This window comes from Leuresthes tenuis, unplaced genomic scaffold, assembly GCF_036924035.1.
Source record: "Leuresthes tenuis unplaced genomic scaffold, fLeuTen1.0.hap1 SCAF_4, whole genome shotgun sequence".
NCBI classification, from domain to species: Eukaryota; Metazoa; Chordata; class Actinopteri; order Atheriniformes; family Atherinopsidae; genus Leuresthes; species Leuresthes tenuis.
Window position 1 is genome coordinate 568749 of NW_027325358.1, and position 19096 is coordinate 587844.

Genomic DNA, 19096 nt, shown 5'->3' on the forward strand with positions numbered 1-19096 from the left:
ATCTCCTGTTATCTGCCACTCTGCAGCTTTTCAGCCCAAAATCTGAACAAGGCCCAGCAGAAAGCTGCTTCTCTTAAGTATGGAAGCACCAAACGACACAAAGCTGTCGCTGAGCTCCACAAACCGATGGTTAAACGTGTGAAAATGTTCTCAAAGCGGCTGCTTATCAGACAGAAAGCAGCTTCAAGCTGGATCAGAGGAAAACAGACGTGTCCAAACTGCGCTGGAATCTGAATAATGTATCTGCCAGCTGCTGCTTTCCACCCGATCCCACCGCTTTCTGGACCTTTCACTGGTCCTGCCGCCATCTTTGAGCTCGGTGGGACTTCTCCCCTTCCTGCTCCAGCTGCTGCTTTGGGTGGAACAAAGAAAATAATGATCAGAAGAAGCTGAAATGAGCACATCTGGAGGAGCTGGACACTTTAAAGCAGGTGTGTTACTGTACACCCCCCCACCTCTATGTCGCTTTGGATAAAAGCGTAAAAACACGAAGGGTCACGTTCTCACAATGAAAAGAGTTATTTTACGGCCCTCTGAGGTCACAGCTTCCCTCTGGGCTGCCACTCTTCTTCTTCTTCTTCTTCTTCTTCTTCTTCTTCTTCTGAGCGGGAGGAACGCCTCCTCAAACTAACCTTCTCTGAAGATCAGACAAAACCAACAAGCTGCCATCTGTGAGTCGGCTGATGGAGTTTTTCAGGAATTCAACCTGTACAATTAGCAGTTTGTGTCCTTTTGTGTCCTTTTTGTGTCCGTTTGTGTCCTTTTTGTGTCCGTTTGTGTCAGTTTGTGTCCGTTTGTGTCCTTTTTGTGTCCTTTTGTGTCCGTTTGTGTCATTTTATGTCCGTTTGTGTCATTTTGTGTCCTTTTATGTCCTTTTTGTGTCCCTTTTTGTGTCCGTTTGTGTCCTTTTTGTGTCCGTTTGTGTCCTTTTTGTGTCCGTTTGTGTCCCTTTGTGTCCCTTTGTGTCCTTTTGTGTCCTTTTGTGTCCTTTTGTGTCCGTTTGTGTCATTTTGTGTCCGTTTGTGTCATTTTGTGTCCTTTTATGTCTTTTTTGTGTCCCTTTGTGTCCTTTTGTGTCATTTTGTGTCCTTTTATGTCCTTTTGTGTCCGTTTGTGTCCTTTTGTGTCCTTTTGTGTCCTTTTGTGTCCGTTTGTGTCCTTTTGTGTCCTTTTGTGTCGGTTTGTGTCGGTTTGTGTCCTTTTGTGTCCGTTTGTGTCATTTTGTGTCCTTTTATGTCCTTTTTGTGTCCCTTTGTGTCCTTTTGTGTCATTTTGTGTCCTTTTATGTCCTTTTGTGTCCTTTTGTGTCCGTTTGTGTCCTTTTGTGTCCGTTTGTGTCCTTTTGTGTCCTTTTGTGTCCGTTTGTGTCTCTTTGTGTCCTTTTGTGTCCTTTTTGTGTCCTTTTGTGTCCTTTTGTGTCCGTTTGTGTCTGTTTGTGTCCGTTTGTGTCCTTTTTGTGTCCTTTTTGTGTCCGTTTGTGTCCTTTTGTGTCCTTTTATGTCCTCTTGTGTCCCTTTGTGTCCTTTTGTGTCCGTTTGTGTCCTTTTGTGTCCTTTTGTGTCGGTTTGTGTCGGTTTGTGTCCTTTTGTGTCCGTTTGTGTCATTTTGTGTCCTTTTATGTCCTTTTTGTGTCCCTTTGTGTCCTTTTGTGTCATTTTGTGTCCTTTTATGTCCTTTTGTGTCCTTTTGTGTCCGTTTGTGTCCGTTTGTGTCCTTTTGTGTCCGTTTGTGTCCTTTTTGTGTCCGTTTGTGTCCTTTTGTGTCCTTTTGTGTCCGTTTGTGTCCTTTTGTGTCATTTTTGTGTCCTTTTGTGTCCGTTTGTGTCCTTTTGTGTCCTTTTATGTCCTTTTGTGTCCCTTTGTGTCCGTTTGTGTCCTTTTGTGTCATTTTTGTGTCCTTTTGTGTCCTTTTTGTGTCCTTTTATGTCCTTTTGTGTCCCTTTGTGTCCGTTTGTGTCCTTTTTGTGTCCGTTTGTGTCCTTTTGTGTCCTTTTGTGTCCTTTTGTTTCCGTTTGTGTCCTTTTGTGTCCTTTTGTGTCCGTTTGTGTCTCTTTGTGTCCTTTTGTGTCCTTTTTGTGTCCTTTTGTGTCCGTTTGTGTCTGTTTGTGTCCTTTTGTGTCAGTTTGTGTCCTTTTTGTGTCCTTTTATGTCCTTTTTGTGTCCTTTTGTGTCCTTTATGTGTCCTTTTTGTGTCCTTTTGTGTCCTTTTTGTGTCCTTTTGTGTCATTTTTGTGTCCTTTTGTGTCCGTTTGTGTCCTTTTGTGTCCTTTTATGTCCTTTTGTGTCCTTTTGTGTCCTTTTGTGTCCGTTTGTGTCCTTTTGTGTCCGTTTGTGTCCTTTTTGTGTCCTTTTTGTGTCCGTTTGTGTCCTTTTTGTGTCCTTTTTGTGTCCTTTTGTGTCCTTTTTGTGACCTTTTGTGTCCTTTTTGTGTCCTTTTGTGTCCGTTTATGTCCTTTTGTGTCCTTTTTGTGTCCTTTTGTGTCCGTTTGTGTCCTTTTTGTGTCCTTTTGTGTCCTTTTATGTCCTTTTTTGTCTGTTTGTGTCCTTTTGTGTCCGTTTGTGTCCTTTTTGTGTCCTTTTGTGTCATTTTTGTGTCCTTTTGTGTCCGTTTGTGTCCTTTTTGTGTCCTTTTGTGTCCGTTTGTGTCCTTTTGTGTCCGTTTGTGTCCTTTTGTGTCCTTTTTGTGTCCGTTTGTGTCCTTTTTGTGTCCTTTTTGTGTCCTTTTTGTGTCCTTTTTGTGTCCTTTTGTGTCCTTTTTGTGACCTTTTGTGTCCTTTTGTGTCCTTTTTGTGTCCTTTTGTGTCCGTTTATGTCCTTTTGTGTCCTTTTTGTGTCCTTTTGTGTCCGTTTGTGTCCTTTTTGTGTCCTTTTGTGTCCTTTTATGTCCTTTTTGTCTGTTTGTGTCCTTTTGTGTCCGTTTGTGTCCTTTTTGTGTCCTTTTTGTGTCCTTTTGGTGTCATTTTGTGTCCTTTTTGTGTCCTTGTGTGTCCGTTTATGTCCTTTTGTGTCCCTTTGTGTCCGTTTGTGTCCTTTTGTGTCATTTTTGTGTCCTTTTGTGTCCTTTTTGTGTCCTTTTATGTCCTTTTGTGTCCCTTTGTGTCCGTTTGTGTCCTTTTTGTGTCCGTTTGTGTCCTTTTGTGTCCTTTTGTGTCCTTTTGTTTCCGTTTGTGTCCTTTTGTGTCCTTTTGTGTCCGTTTGTGTCTCTTTGTGTCCTTTTGTGTCCTTTTTGTGTCCTTTTGTGTCCGTTTGTGTCTGTTTGTGTCCTTTTGTGTCAGTTTGTGTCCTTTTTGTGTCCTTTTATGTCCTTTTTGTGTCCTTTTGTGTCCTTTATGTGTCCTTTTTGTGTCCTTTTGTGTCCTTTTTGTGTCCTTTTGTGTCATTTTTGTGTCCTTTTGTGTCCGTTTGTGTCCTTTTGTGTCCTTTTATGTCCTTTTGTGTCCTTTTGTGTCCGTTTGTGTCCTTTTGTGTCCGTTTGTGTCCTTTTTGTGTCCGTTTGTGTCCTTTTTGTGTCCGTTTGTGTCCTTTTTGTGTCCTTTTTGTGTCCTTTTGTGTCCTTTTTGTGACCTTTTGTGTCCTTTTTGTGTCCTTTTGTGTCCGTTTATGTCCTTTTGTGTCCTTTTTGTGTCCTTTTGTGTCCGTTTGTGTCCTTTTTGTGTCCTTTTGTGTCCTTTTATGTCCTTTTTTGTCTGTTTGTGTCCTTTTGTGTCCGTTTGTGTCCTTTTTGTGTCCTTTTGTGTCATTTTTGTGTCCTTTTGTGTCCGTTTGTGTCCTTTTTGTGTCCTTTTGTGTCCGTTTGTGTCCTTTTGTGTCCGTTTGTGTCCTTTTGTGTCCTTTTTGTGTCCGTTTGTGTCCTTTTTGTGTCCTTTTTGTGTCCTTTTTGTGTCCTTTTTGTGTCCTTTTGTGTCCTTTTTGTGACCTTTTGTGTCCTTTTGTGTCCTTTTTGTGTCCTTTTGTGTCCGTTTATGTCCTTTTGTGTCCTTTTTGTGTCCTTTTGTGTCCGTTTGTGTCCTTTTTGTGTCCTTTTGTGTCCTTTTATGTCCTTTTTGTCTGTTTGTGTCCTTTTGTGTCCGTTTGTGTCCTTTTTGTGTCCTTTTGTGTCCTTTTGGTGTCATTTTGTGTCCTTTTTGTGTCCTTGTGTGTCCGTTTGTGTCCGTTTGTGTCCTTTTGTGTCCGTTTGTGTCCTTTTTGTGTCTGTTTGTGTTTGTTTGTGTCCCTTTTTGTGTCCTTTTGTCTGAATAAATCAGTTTTATTCCATCTCAAAGACTTTAACGTGTCAGAATATTCATGTTACAACAAAAGTTACACATCTGGGAGAAATTACAGATAAAAACCCACAACTTTCCACATTTTTGTTCCTTTCATTGAATAAATAACCCAAAAAAGTCATAAAGAGATATTTAAAAAGTTAGATAACATTTCATTTGATTTTATATGAAGAAATAAAAAACATCTAAAAAGGATATTGTCGTATAAAAGTATAAAAGTTTAATGCCGAAAAATAAGATGGTTCAGAAGTTGTAATGATTAACCAACTTACTCCATGAAGAAGATAAGAAGAGGAAATTCTGATGGGCGGGTCAGATTACCTCTAATAAGAGAGATATGTATGAGATTAGCTTCCTCCTTCAAGGTCAAGGACAAGAGGTCGAACCCTCTGATTGGACGCCAGAGGAAAAGAGGAGTGGAACACCTTTCTGAGGCGTGTTTTTAACCCAGAGCTCCAGCAGCCAGTGAACATCCTCTATCAGAGTCGGTCCCTGGGTGGACTCTGTTGACACGTGGTTAATTTGTGTCCAAGGTCAGTCACTCAGAGGTGTTGCAACAGGCCTGAGGTCAGTGACCCGCCCGCTGGGCCCGTAGCACTGAAGAGGCGTTCAAGGTTGTTGGAAAGTGGAAGCAGACCCTGCAGAGGGCTCAGCTTTCCCTTTATCAGTGTGTGTGAGGCAGATAGCTGGATAAATGATTCAGTACAGCCTGTTCTGAGGATAAACTCTGGGAACAGTTCATATCCATCAGCAAAACACGGAAATAAAAAGAGAACCTCACAAAACTAACTTCATATAAACTGTGTTTCATGTTCATTTCTGCTTTTTGTTTCCTGTCACGTGACGCAGGTTCTGGTTCATTATGAGTTCGTTTTTCAGTAAAAGGTTGTTAGAAAAGTTTTTAAAAGCTGACAGCTGTCACTTCGCCTCTGACGTCACCGCGGTCTCGTCTCTGATTGGCTCGCGCGGTCAGCCCGCAGCCTGCGTGCGGCGCAGATTTGAACAGTCCGGAGCCGCCCGTCAGCCTGAGCGGTGCCTGCGGGTCAGAACCATGGAGTGCCGACAGACCGCCGTGTCCTTCCTCAGCTGGGGTCTGATCGTTGGGGGGGTGGCCTACCTGCTCCATCAGACCCGGATCTGCGCGCTCTACGGCCGCTACACGCCGACGAGCTGGCGCTGCTGTCCGGCCCGGCTGGGCTGGTTCCTGCAGGAGGTTCCGTCGCTGCTGGTTCCGCTGTTGCTGCTGCTGCGCACCGAGCAGCCGGATCCCGGACCCGGGAGGACGCTGCTGCTCTGCACCTTCATGCTGCACTACTTCTACAGGTCAGAGGTCACGCGTGTGAGCGTTTACCTGCAGGCTGTGACAGGGTCGCGTAGCGGGAGCGGGTTTTAAACCACCTGCAGACTTCATTCTGGGCCCTGAGCCCACTTTGGAGCCCCAGAACTCGGCCATACTTCAAAGTTTAAACGGGTCAGGAAATATTAAAGTTTACTGAATTTAAGGGTTCGTGATATCTTTATCATACATTTGAAATATGTCACCAGATTGAGATGATGCTGTCTGGTTTCTCTGTGCTTTTACTTTGAAAGCTGCTTTTAAACCTTGGTACCATCATGCCCGTGTGCGCGTGCACAACAATAAAGCCTGGGCTGGAGCGCAGTTCTGAGAGGTTTCAGGATTTCAGCTTCATGTGAAGGAGGAGAGCTGGTCCAGCAGGTCAGAAAACTACTGAGAGGTTCAGCTGCAGGTTTCAGGTCGGACCCAGGTCACCTGCTCAGGACACACCTGGGGGGGGGGGGGCTCTGGGTGATCATTACAGGGAAGTGAAGCACAGGCTGAGATCAGGTGTCAGGATGAGACCAGCAGGCAGCTTCCAGCTGGTTGGATGGGTTCTGCTGGATGGGTTCTGCTGGATGAGTTCTGCTGGATGAGTTCTGCTGGATGAGTTCTGTTGGATGAGTTCTGCTGGATGAGTTCTGCTGGATGGGTTCTGCTGGATGAGTTCTGCTGGATGAGTTCTGTTGGATGGGTTCTGCTGGATGGGTTCTGCTGGATGGGTTCTGCTGGATGAGTTCTGCTGGATGAGTTCTGTTGGATGAGTTCTGCTGGATGAGTTCTGCTGGATGAGTTCTGCTGGATGAGTTCTGCTGGATGAGTTCTGCTGGATGGGTTCTGCTGGATGGGTTCTGCTGCATGAGTTCTGTTGGATGAGTTCTGTTGGATGGGTTCTGCTGGATGGGTTCTGCTGGATGGGTTCTGCTGAGCCTCCACTCAGAGCTGTTCCTGTTCAGAAGCCGAGCAGCAGCACAGGAAGTGACATCACATGTGACCTGCTGCAACACGCAGACCTTCTTCTTCTTCTGAGTTTCATACGGTTCTACGGCAGAAAACTGTCAGCTGCTCCACAGACTGACTTCACTGCAACATCCTGAAACAAATGAAAAGCTTCTCCTCCTCACAGAATAAGGCTTAATGCTGAAATATCGGCCCCCTGAATCAGAGCTTTTATCTGACAACCAAACAGGAAGTGACCCGATTCTTCTTTGTAGGAGTGTGATCTACTCGTTCCTGACCCGAGGCCGACCCGTCCCGCTGCGCATCGTCCTCTATGCCGCCATCTTCTGCTCCATCTCCGGCTTCCTGCAGGGACACAGCCTGCTGCACTGCGCCCGCTTCCAGGACACCTGGCTGACGAAGGTGCGCCTCACCACAGGTGAGTCCTGATTGGCTCCTTGTCACATTTTAATTCGGCTTGATATGATGTCACAGGAACTGAATCTTTTATGCAGGACTGCAGGCTTATGTTTCAAACACAGACACAGAAAATATCTTTTTACTTGACCTCTTACTCAGCTCAGCATTTCAGGTTTACAGGAACACGCCTGTTAGACTGGTGCAGAAGTCTAGGAGAAAACTTAAGAAAACACGCACAGAATCAGACATTTATTAGTGAGATGTTTGCACTCATTAGCCCACATTGGCCTGATGTCAGTGGCATTAGCTGAGTGTTAGCCACATTGGTCAACTGTTAGCCACATTATCTTACTATTAGCCTCATTAGTCATCTGTTAGCCCCATTAGCTCCTTTGTTAGCCCCATTAGTCAACTGTTAGCCCCATTAGCCAGAAGTTAGCCCCATTAGCCAGATTTTAGCCCAATAGCCAGATGTTAGCCCCATTAGCCATCTGTTAGCCCCATTAGCTCCTTTGTTAGCCCCATTAGTCAACTGTTAGCCCCATTAGCCAGAAGTTAGCCCCATTAGCCAGATTTTAGCCCAATAGCCAGATGTTAGCCCCATTAGCCAACTGTTAGCCCCATTAGCCAAATGTTAGCCCCATTAGCCAGATGTTAGTACCATTAGTCAGATGTTAGCCCCATTAGCCAGATGTTAGCCCCATTAGCCAGACGTTAGCCCTATTAGCCAACTGTTAGCCCAATTAGCCAGATGTTAGCCCCATTAGCTCCTTTGTTAGCCCCATTAGTCAACTATTAGCCCCATTAGCCAGAAGTTAGCCCCATTAGCCAGATGATAGCCCCATTAGCTCCTTTGTTAGCCCCATTAGTCAACTATTAGCCCCATTAGCCAGAAGTTAGCCCCATTAGCCAGATGTTAGCACCATTAGCCAGACGTTAGCCCAATAGCCAGACGTTAGCCCCATTAGCCAACTGTTAGCCCAATAGCCAGACGTTAGCCCCATTAGCCAACTGTTTTCCCCCCCATTAGCCAGATGTTAGCCCCGTTAACCAACTGTTAGCCCCAATAACCAACTGGTGACCTCATTAATCAGTTGTGAGCCTCAATAGCCTCGGCCTCAGTAGTCAATAGTTATTGGTAATACTGACTGATCTGCAGCATGTTTATAAACATGTTGTTTCACTGGTAGAATGAATGAATGATGATTGTTTGTACCTTTCAGCGTGAGAAATAGGCGGAGTGTGTGACTAAAGACCGACTGTCGCGCTCAGTGCGTGAGACTTGAGAGCCCTGGTTGAAGGTATTTTGTGACTGTGTCAGTGTTAGGTTTGGTTGTAATATGAGCTTCTTGATGAGGTCTAATCAGGATTCTTCTTTGGTTCTGGTCCTGTTTGTGTTGAACTGATGAATGCAGAGTAAATCATTTTCTCCTCTTTCTGTTTGTTTGGTGCGAAGGTTTTCTGGTGTTTTTGGTTGGGCTGACCATCAACATCCACAGTGACAACATCCTGCGTAACCTGAGAAAACCGGGGGAGTATACCTACAGGATCCCCTACGGTATGGCAGATCCAGACCCGGCCAGCTGAGCCGTTTCCTGTCAACCTGCTGTTCAACTCTTCTGTTTTTCAGGGGGAATGTTTGAGTTTGTGTCTGGTGCCAACTACTTCGGAGAGATCGTAGAGTGGTGCGGTTATGCAGTCGCAGCATGGTCTTTACCAGCCTTTGCCTTTGCTTTCTTCACCATCTGCTCCATCGGGCCCCGAGCTTACCACCACCACAGGTACTGTTCCCTCTGATTCATGACAAGAGCAGCTGGCAGCTCCATCAGTACGGACCTCAAAGGCCCACTCCTTTCTTCCTTTTTTAACTTTTATTTATTAGGGACTGGATAGTGTAGTAAGAGCTGGGTTCAAATCCCCTGCATGAAAGGTACGACCTGCAGCCTACACCCCCTCACCCTACCTGCCTACACCCCCTCACCCTACCTGCCTACACCCCCTCACCCTACCTGCCTACACCCCCTCACCCTACCTGCCTACACCCCTCACCCTACCTGCCTACACCCCCTAACCCTACCTGCCTACACCCCTCACCCTACCTGCCTACACCCCCTAACCCTACCTGCCTACACCCCCTCACCCTACCTGCCTACACCCCTAACCCTACCTCCCTACACCCCTCACCCTACCTGCCTCCACCCCCTCACCCTACCTGCCTCCACCCCCTCACCCTACCTGCCTACACCCCCTCACCCTACCTGCCTACACCCCCTCACCCTACCTGCCTACACCCCTCACCCTACCTGTCTACACCCCCTCACCCTACCTGCCTACACCCCCTAACCCTACCTGCCTACACCCCCTAACCCTACCTGCCTACACCCCTCACCCTACCTGTCTACACCCCCTCACCCTACCTGCCTACACCCCCTCACCCTACCTGCCTACACCCCCTCACCCTACCTGCCTACACCCCCTCACCCTACCTCCCTACACCCCCTCACCCTACCTGCCTACACCCCCTCACCCTACCTCCCTACACCCCTCACCCTACCTGCCTACACCCCCTCACCCTACCTCCCTACACCCCCTCACCCTACCTGCCTACACCCCCTCACCCTACCTCCCTACACCCCCTCACCCTACCTGCCTACACCCCCTCACCCTACCTGCCTACACCCCCTCACCCTACCTGCCTACACCCCCTCACCCCTACCTGCCTACACCCCCTCACCCTACCTGCCTACACCCCCTAACCCTACCTCCTTACACCCCCTCACCCTACCTGCCTACACCCCCTAACCCTACCTGCCTACACCCCCTCACCCTACCTGCCTACACCCCCTCACCCTACCTCCCTACACCCCCTCACCCTACCTGCCTACACCCCCTCACCCTACCTGCCTACACCCCCTAACCCTACCTCCTTACACCCCCTCACCCTACCTGCCTACACCCCCTCACCCTACCTGCCTACACCCCTAACCCTACCTCCTTACACCCCCTCACCCTACCTGCCTACACCCCCTAACCCTACCTGCCTACACCCCTCATCCCTACCTGCCTACACCCCCTCACCCTACCTCCCTACACCCCTCACCCTACCTGCCTACACCCCCTCACCCTACCTCCCTACACCCCCTCACCCCTACCTCCCTACACCCCCTCACCCTACCTGCCTACACCCCCTCACCCTACCCTCCCTACACCCCCTCACCCTACCTCCTACACCCCCTCACCCTACCTCCCTACACCCCCTCACCCTACCTCCCTACACCCCTCACCCTACCTGCCTACACCCCTCACCCTACCTCCCTACACCCCCTCACCCTACCTCCCTACACCCCCTCACCCTACCTCCCTACACCCCCTCACCCTACCTCCCTACACCCCCTCACCCTACCTCCCTACACCCCTCACCCTACCTGCCTACACCCCCTCACCCTACCTGCCTACACCCCCTCACCCTACCTGCCTACACCCCCTCACCCTACCTCCCTACACCCCCTCACCCTACCTGCCTACACCCCTCACCCTACCTGCCTACACCCCCTCACCCTACCTGCCTACACCCCCTCACCCCTACCTGCCTACACCCCCTCACCCTACCTGCCTACACCCCCTCACCCTACCTGCCTACACCCCTAACCCTACCTGCCTCCACCCCCTCACCCTACCTGCCTACACCCCTCACCCTACCTGCCTACACCCCCTCACCCTACCTGCCTACACCCCCTCACCCTACCTGCCTACACCCCCTCACCCTACCTGCCTACACCCCTCACCCTACACCCCCTCACCCTACCTGCCTACACCCCCTCACCCTACCTGCCTACACCCCCTCACCCTACCTGCCTACACCCCTAACCCTACCTGCCTCCACCCCCTCACCCTACCTGCCTACACCCCTCACCCTACCTGCCTACACCCCCTCACCCTACCTGCCTACACCCCCTCACCCTACCTGCCTACACCCCCTCACCCTACCTGCCTACACCCCTCACCCTACACCCCCTCACCCTACCTGCCTACACCCCTCACCCTACCTGCCTACACCCCCTCACCCTACCTGCCTACACCCCTAACCCTACCTGCCTCCACCCCCGTCACCCCTACCTGCCTACACCCCTCACCCTACCTGCCTACACCCCCTCACCCTACCTGCCTACACCCCCTCACCCTACCAGCCTACACCCCCTCACCCTACCTGCCTACACCCATCACCCTACACCCCCTCACCCTACCTGCCTACACCCCTCACCCTACCTGCCTACACCCCCTCACCCTACCTGCCTCCACCCCTCACCCTACCTGCCTACACCCCTAACCCTACCCTGCCTCCACCCCCTCACCCTACCTGCCTACACCCCTCACCCTACCTGCCTACACCCCCTCACCCTACCTGCCTACACCCCTCACCCTACCTGCCTCCACCCCCTCAACCCTACCTGCCTACACCCCCTCACCCTACCTGCCTACACCCCCTCACCCTACCTGCCTACCTGCTTTGGAGCGTCTAAATGCACGAACATACTGATGTGACTGGACTGAGGAACCTGAGTTACTGCCTTCAGGGCGGTGCTGCAGAGCACCTCCTGTAAAGATAAACGAGGGTTCAGGAAACTTTAAACACCAGAGTGTAGCTCTATGCTGGGCTGCATGGGATGGTGAGAGCACAGATTAATCCTTATTAACCTTATTAATCACCAGATATTTACTTACAAACATACTGAAGACGGTCCCATGTGGACATCTCTTCCCTCGTTATAAATAAACTTATTAGAGAACATAAAATAAGTTCTGAATTAGTTTAAATCTCTGTCAGAATCATTAGAGCTCATGTTGATGCTGTTTTTGAGCCTCTGTGTAATAAAGGATCTGCTGCCACAGGTCTTTCAGCCACCATACAGCCAACATTCCTGTTCTTTAAAAAGTGTCCGTCTGATTTTAAAGTAAAACCACAGAAAGTCACAAAGTACCTCTTGTGGCTCTGATGGTGGTTTTTTGTCTCTGTGCAGCTTGTAGAACCAATGACCTTAACATCTTATCACAAACACATTTTACTGGGATCAAAGGTTTAAACTGCTGATGTTTATCTGACAGATTTTGTACATTTGAACCCTTTAACTTCCACACTGAGAGAAAAAAAACTGTTCCTTTGCATTTTTTTCACTTCCTCTTATCAATAATAATCAGATCAATGCTCAGAATCAGGTTCTGCTGATCTTTAATGAGACAGCGTGTCGTCATTTGATTGATTTTAACAGGAAACATTGCCGTTGCTATGGCGATGACACCCAGCTTTACTATCTGTGGAACCTGAAGAATGTGAGCTGCAGGCATGTTTTCACATGTAAACTCCAGGAGCCTCAGAGTTGGATTTCCTACTGAAACACGGCGTTCGCTCAACCCAAGTAAATGTGGAACTGAGCGCACATGTCGGAGTGCACGACTCCTCCCTGTCCTACGATATAAGCAGCAAACATAAGAGCAGTTGGGGGGGGGGGGGGGGGGGGGGGGGGGGGGGGGGGGGGGGCGTGAGCGAGGCCTTTTAATGCTGTGGGGTCTGAGACACAAGCAGGGGTGAAGAACAAGTGGTCCGATATTAAGGTGGATGTGAGGCAGAGACTGGCTGCCCACCGCTGAAGTGTGGCCAAAACAGGCGGGGGGGCCAGGAGAAGAGGGGCCCACCCTGTTTGAACAGAGTCGGCCCAACTATGGGTGACACGGGTGGGTGTGGGTGACTCTGATTAAAGGTAAATACCTGTATTTGTGTAACTCACAACAAACGTGTTCATACAGTAACCAGAGCAGAAGTGCGCCGGGGAAAAGTTGAGGCTGATTAAAACATTTCACACTTTAAGCACAGAGTTTTTAACATTTGCACAGAGAGACGATCAGGGGCCTGTTAGAAAGATCTTAAGCTGCTGTTTAACCAGCAAAAAACAGAAAGTTACTAACTTTAACCACCAACTATGATGCTGTGAAGACAGATCTGCCACCCCCCCCCCCTCAGTGTTGGCCTGTTCAGCTGCATTGTGGGAATGTGATACACCTGCTGAGATGCAGATATTTCTCCCTCTCGGCTGGCATGGCTCGGCTCAGGGTCGACTGGCACAGTCCCGATCGGTTGGCAGCTCCCTCTGAACGCCCCGGTTGCTTAAACCCCAGCGTGCACGTCACCTGTGGCAGGAGCAGCGCACGGCTCCTCGCTGTGTTGTCATTTCGCTCTGATTCATCTGATCGTTGACGTGAAAAAGTGCGAACGCCACTTTTTGTGGTCCGCCCCCTTTGTACATGAGGCCCCTGAGCTTTGGGCTGTCGTTCCTCTTCAGGATGATACCTCTGGCAGCCTTTAAACTCCCATTAAAACCGGTCTGCAGCTGCCTTCTTTCAGCTTTAAACATCAGTAAAATTCAGGATTTTGTCCCAAAGAGACGCTGGGAAGCGGCTCCACGTTAGTTCGGACCACCTCCCATGTGTAGCAGTCTGAAACTTTTTCTCCTCATCATTTCTTCTTCCATGTTTTTTCTCTTTTTAAACCACTTTGTTTCTCCTGTTTGAACAATGCTGTGAAAACAGATGATTCCATAACTTACGCATCAGAATCAGTTAGTCTTATTAAATTCCTGTTTTCATCCCCTGATTAAAATATTCCCTGAGCAGCTGCTGTTGTTTCAGCTTTAACTGCAGCTCAGTGCTTCCTGTGTCTTACAGAGACTACCAGAAGAGGTTCAAGGATTATCCTCGCTCCAGGAAAGCCATCGTTCCTTTTTTACTCTGATGATGGAGGACTAACAGTTTTGATGCAGCGTCTGAGGGGTCAGAGGTCACGGGGTCCAGTTTAGGCTTGCTCCTTTACACTGAAACTCCTCCAGGTTCCCTGAATGCTTTAATGATATTCTGCTCTGTAGAGGCAGAAATATGCAGATCCCTTCCAGTCTTTCTCTGAGGAACATTGTTTTAACACAAACTGGAGCTCCTCTGAACATCTCTGCTGCTCACAGACTGTCATGGAGGCTGCTTCAGGACCAGATCAGGTCACAGTCAGCTGTTTAAAACAACATTATTATTTTTAACCTGATTACCAGCTCTAAGTTGCTTCTATTCTAGCTTTTTTGTGTTGTTTTGCAGGTCTGAAATGTGAAACTGGATGTTTATTAAGTGATGAAATGAAGCTGATGAGACAGAAGAGGAAATATGTTGAGTTCAGACTGTCTGCAGTCAGATAAAAGTTCAGCTTTTTAAACATGTCAGAGTTCACAGCTCAACCCCAGCTAATGAACATTAATCTTATTTCATTATTATCTGCCCTGCAAAGGTTTTTTATTGCTATCAATTTTAAATAAAACTCTGAACAAAAAGACTGACTGCAGCTCATCTTTCCTCCAAACGACTCCTTTAACGTCCAGCAGAACAGAGCCGCTACGGATCTTCATCTTTGGGTCGGGACCAGCTGCAGGTTTTCTGACCCTCACTTTCATCCTGCTGACACTCAGTTTAAATGTTCACTTACACTAAGTTACAGATTAGCGCCTGAAAGAAGATCTTCATGGTATCATAACTCCACATGAAGGAACTTGTTTCTTTCTTTCATTCTGAACAGTCTTCAGGTACTTTAAAGGTGACATATTCTGTCCTTTCTTAACAATTTGACACAGTTTCCTGAGGTCCATTTTTATCCTCCCTCCTTACATTCTGACATCTGTTTAATATTTTAAATTGATCTGATTAATTGTTTTAATTCTGTTTGTGTTAAATTTGATTGTGACAAATATTTAACTTTCTTTTAACTTCTGAAAACTTCCCTTTTTTCCCCCAATTTAAATTAATTGATGACACAAGTTGTGTCATGTCATGTTACTTTGCTTCCCATCCACCCTTCAGCCATCATAAACAGTAAAGATGAGCCTGACTTTCTTCATCTTACACCCTGTTTGATGCTGTGAACACAGTTTTACATGAAAACACGCACAACACAATAAATAATTTGACAGAAGTCTTTTAAAAACACAGAACACGACTTTAATCTCTCAGTTTTGAAACACAGCGGCTAACCGGAAATGTCGTAATATTTTTACGTAGTCTCCGTACAGAATAGACGTACGTCTGATATCTTGCGTACCCATACACAACAAACATGGCGGACGGTGAGTCAATTGTTGCCCATTTGTTGCGTTTTTAATAGTTTTTAACTGAAGTTTTCATCTTTGTGACGTGTTTCTGGTTTTATTCGGTGGTTTAATGTTCGGTTGAAACGTCGGAATTCGGTTTTAGTCGTCAGGAAGGTTTATTTACCGGCAACAAGGCGGGAACGTGATGCTAAGCTAACTAACCGCCGTTAACGGCAGCATAGACCGACACCATGAGTGTTTAAATAGGAGTCCAGATCAGCTCATGCTCCTTACAAATGGGGAGAAAACAAACTAATCCAGCCGAATTTCTTCCGTTGCTGACCGGCACACAGGCCGATGCAGCCGGCAGTTTTTAACGGGAAAACACGCAAGGAGCTCCAGGTTTCAGCACAACGCCGTTTACGTTAAAACGGAATTTTTAAAAAAATCATAATTTTGTGCAAATCTTTTCTTACCGAAGATTAAAGAAGCAGATTAGAGGTCTGTTCCGGTTCTGTTGGACCTTCTGGTGTGATGTGGGTCTAACATGGAGCTGAGCAACTGCCTCTGTCTTCACATTTGTTGCCAAACCATACTCCATTCAGAAATCAGGCTCTTTAAGGAGGTTCGTCTCATCCTGAAGGTTCTGTGAACAAACTGCAGCTTAAAGGTGAATCACTTCGAACCGCTTTGGGTCAGGAAGTGATCGGTTGGTGTTGGACATTAAAACAGAAACACCACCGGCCTCAGGTGGACTTTAAAACAGATCAGCTGCACCAAAAATCAGATATTTAACTCTTTTTTTTAAGTTTCCTGCCGTTCGGTGATCCAGCTGTTTCTCTTTGGTGATCCAGCTGTTTCTCTTTGGTGATCCAGATGTTTCTCTTTGTTGATCCAGATGTTTCTCTTTGTTGATCCAGATGTTTGTCTTTGTTGATCCAGATGTTTGTCTTTGGTGATCCAGATGTTTGTCTTTGGTGATCCAGATGTTTCTCTTTGGTGATCCAGATGTTTCTCTTTGTTGATCCAGATGTTTGTCTTTGTTGATCCAGATGTTTGTCTTTGGTGATCCAGCTGTTTGTCTTTGGTGATCCAGCTGTTTGTCTTTGGTGATCCAGATGTTTCTCTTTGGTGATCCAGATGTTTCTCTTTGTTGATCCAGATGTTTGTCTTTGTTGATCCAGCTGTTTGTCTTTGTTGATCCAGCTGTTTCTCTTTGGTGATCCAGATGTTTGTCTTTGGTGATCCAGATGTTTCTCTTTGTTGATCCAGATGTTTGTCTTTGTTGATCCAGATGTTTCTCTTTGTTGATCCAGATGTTTCTCTTTGGTGATCCAGATGTTTCTCTTTGGTGATCCAGATGTTTCTCTTTGGTGATCCAGATGTTTCTCTTTGGTGATCCAGCTGTTTCTCTTTGGTGATCCAGATGTTTCTCTTTCAGATCACACGGATGCAGATCAGTCGATGGAGGGACACACACCGGTGAGGATTTTATTCAAGTTTTATTTAGCTTTACCTACGGTTATAATGAGAATGGAAGCAGCTCAGAATGTGAAATATGAAGTAACCCAGTTCTGCACAGAACCAGAACCAGAACCAGTCTCTGGATATCAGACAGAAAAACAGATGTTTTGCTCACACTTGTTCAGTCCTCTGCTGAGGGACAGGAAGTCCTGGCTTTGATCTGACTCAGAGTAAGTCCTTCGGTGGTTCCTCTGCTGGTTCTGGGACCGCTGGGGTTCTGTGTATTTGGGCATCGATCAGAGTTCTGTTGGTCCAAACTGAGCAGCTCCTCTCTAACTGGGATTAAAAGCCTGATCACATGACCTCTGGTCTTCCCTTCATTGGCTCTCAGCCTGCTTTCAGACTGGTTTTATTGCTCACTTTAAGGTTTAAATGGACCGGCACCAGCCTTCCTGACCGAGCTGTTCTGCATTCACAGCCCAGTGAGAGTTCTGAGGGAAACCAGCCAGATGCTGTGAAACATCCCAAAAACTCAGCTCTTCTTCTTCTTGGCTTTTGGCTCCAGCCTGACTTCCTTTTAGATGATTTGTTCTGAGCTCTGCCTTTATTTGGTCTGACTGCTGTCTGCTGGTTTAAGTTTTACTCACATTATCGTTGGTTATTACTGAGTTATTTCCTTAATCCAGCTGTGCAGCGCTTAGCTGTGAATAAACTGGACCTAAAGCAGGTCGTCTGTGATGTAGATTAAGATCATCCAGCTGCTCGTGTATCAGAATAATCAGACTGATATCGGCTCAAATCAAACAGTTCTTCAGTTTCTGACCCTGGATCCTCCCACAGGTCTCTGAAAACCCACACACAGAGTTCGGCCTGACCGACAACATCCAGGTAACACACACACACACACACCTGTGACGGATGAGGGCACAGAGCGGGACTCCCAGCATGCTTTGCTTCTCAGAGAACGGTGGAGAACGAGAAGGCGAGTGCGGAGAAGCTGTCGAAGCAGAAGGTGGACCTTCAGGCGCTGCCGACCCGGGCCTACCTGGACCAGACGGTGGTTCCCATCCTGCTGCAGGGCCTGTCGGTGCTCGCCAAGGAGAGGTGGGTCATGTTCAGCTCCTGTCTGCTGGTTAGAGGTCAAAGTTCAGCAGCGTGTCTAACTTCCTGTCTGGACGCTTCTCTCCGGCAGACCTCCGAACCCCATCGAGTATCTGGCTGCCTTCCTGCTCAAGAACAAATCCCAGTTTGAGGAGAGGAATTGAAGTTTCCGGGGAAGCGAACCCTCGGCTCCTGTTTGTTGATGAACTGCTAGATTAGTTTGTTTTTGTTTTTGAATCCAGAATAAAGGTGATGTGACCCAGCTGGCCTCCTCTGGGAGTTTCTGTTGTTGCGCTGCCCCCTGCTGGTTCATGCTGGAACAGACTCAGTGTTTTACAAAGAAAGGAATCAGCCGCCCTCTTTTCAGAGGCGTCGTACAGAATATACCCGACTGACACGAGTCTGAGAGGAAAACAGCACTGAGAGCCACAGTCACTGTTAATCTTCTCAGCTCAGATTACTCGTTATTTTCTGCACAGGAAGTTTTACTGGAGGAGTCGGTTTAAGTGACACAAGCAGCTCACAGATGATTAAAGCTTCCATAATGTGTAAAAAATCCCTTCCTCCTGTTCCTGGGAGCATATATTAGGTGTGTTACAAGTGTGAAACTCCCCAAAAACACAACCTGATATTTTTTTAGTTCCCTTTGTTTAAAGCTCCTCATTTAACGGGCTGTTCTGATTTTCATTTAGAAAGTTTGTCACTCCTCAGCCTTAGAGATGGGGGGAGGGGCTTCATCATATGAGGGAGGAGCTTCATCATATGGGGGAGGGGCTCCATCATCAGGGGGAGGAGCTCCATCATATGGGGGAGGAGCTCCATCATCCGGGGGGAGGGGCTCCATCATATGGGGAGGAGCTTCATCATATGGGGGAGGAGCTCCATCATCTGGGGGAGGAGCTCCATCATCTGGGGGGGAGCTCGGAGTCGAGCCGCTGCTCCTCCACATAGAAAGGAGTCAGCTGAGGTGGTTCCCCTGGTCAGGATGCCTCCTGGGAGGAGGCCCCGGGTCAGAACCAGAACTCACTGGAGGGATTATACATCCCATCTGACCTGGGAATGCCTCGGGACCCCCAGGAGGAGCTGGGGTTGAGGTTGAGGTAGTTGAGGAAAAGGATGTCTGGGTTTACCTGCTGGACCTGTTTTTCTGACCCGAATAAGTGAAAGATGATGGTCGGCTGTTCAACAGTTGAAGTAATTTTAAATAACAAAAGAATGTTATTTAAAATGCAGAAATGTTTGTGCAGCTGATTTTAATTTTAAGAACGACAAGATAAATCTGAAATATTACTTCTTCTGAAGGACCTCAGAGACCAAAAACTGTGTTTTCTGTCACTGTGTCACAATCTTTAAAAGTCCTAAACTCAGAGGGATCAAGTTCAAACAAAGTTTTAAACCAAAGCGTTTCTGAGATTATTTCTGTGTTCGGAGGAAACATTTATCAGTTCAGGTTTAATA

The 19096-nt window shown here is 47.6% G+C and overlaps 2 protein-coding genes across 2 annotated transcripts; both read left to right on the forward strand.

The window, feature by feature from the left end:
- Positions 1-5111: 5111 nt before the first annotated feature.
- LOC140305250 (3-oxo-5-alpha-steroid 4-dehydrogenase 2-like) lies at positions 5112-14329 on the forward strand. Its single transcript, XM_072384015.1, has 5 exons — positions 5112-5587; positions 6815-6978; positions 8416-8517; positions 8590-8740; positions 13677-14329. The coding sequence occupies exons 1-5, from the start codon at positions 5127-5129 to the stop codon at positions 13741-13743; spliced, it is 945 nt and encodes a 314-aa protein (XP_072240116.1). The 5' UTR covers positions 5112-5126; the 3' UTR covers positions 13744-14329.
- Positions 14330-15045: 716 nt separating this feature from the next.
- On the forward strand, positions 15046-17900 carry dpy30 (dpy-30 histone methyltransferase complex regulatory subunit). The gene is made up of 5 exons (XM_072384018.1): positions 15046-15109; positions 16515-16555; positions 17378-17425; positions 17499-17641; positions 17730-17900. Exons 1-5 carry the CDS (start codon positions 15100-15102, stop codon positions 17800-17802), a joined length of 315 nt encoding a protein of 104 aa, XP_072240119.1. The 5' UTR covers positions 15046-15099; the 3' UTR covers positions 17803-17900.
- Positions 17901-19096: the final 1196 nt, after the last annotated feature.

Bases quoted from the DNA above. Each gene is read 5' to 3' on its own strand.
- LOC140305250 (XM_072384015.1), top strand. From the start codon at position 5,127: ATGAGTTCGTTTTTCAGTAAAAGGTTGTTAGAAAAGTTTTTAAAAGCT. The intron at 5,588-6,814 runs GTCAGAGGTCAC...TCTTCTTTGTAG, and splicing joins ATGCTGCACTACTTCTACAG to GAGTGTGATCTACTCGTTCC. The intron at 8,741-13,676 runs GTACTGTTCCCT...TGTGTCTTACAG, and splicing joins CGAGCTTACCACCACCACAG to AGACTACCAGAAGAGGTTCA.
- dpy30 (XM_072384018.1), top strand. The intron at 16,556-17,377 runs GTGAGGATTTTA...ATCCTCCCACAG, and splicing joins CGATGGAGGGACACACACCG to GTCTCTGAAAACCCACACAC. The intron at 17,426-17,498 runs GTAACACACACA...TTTGCTTCTCAG, and splicing joins GCCTGACCGACAACATCCAG to AGAACGGTGGAGAACGAGAA.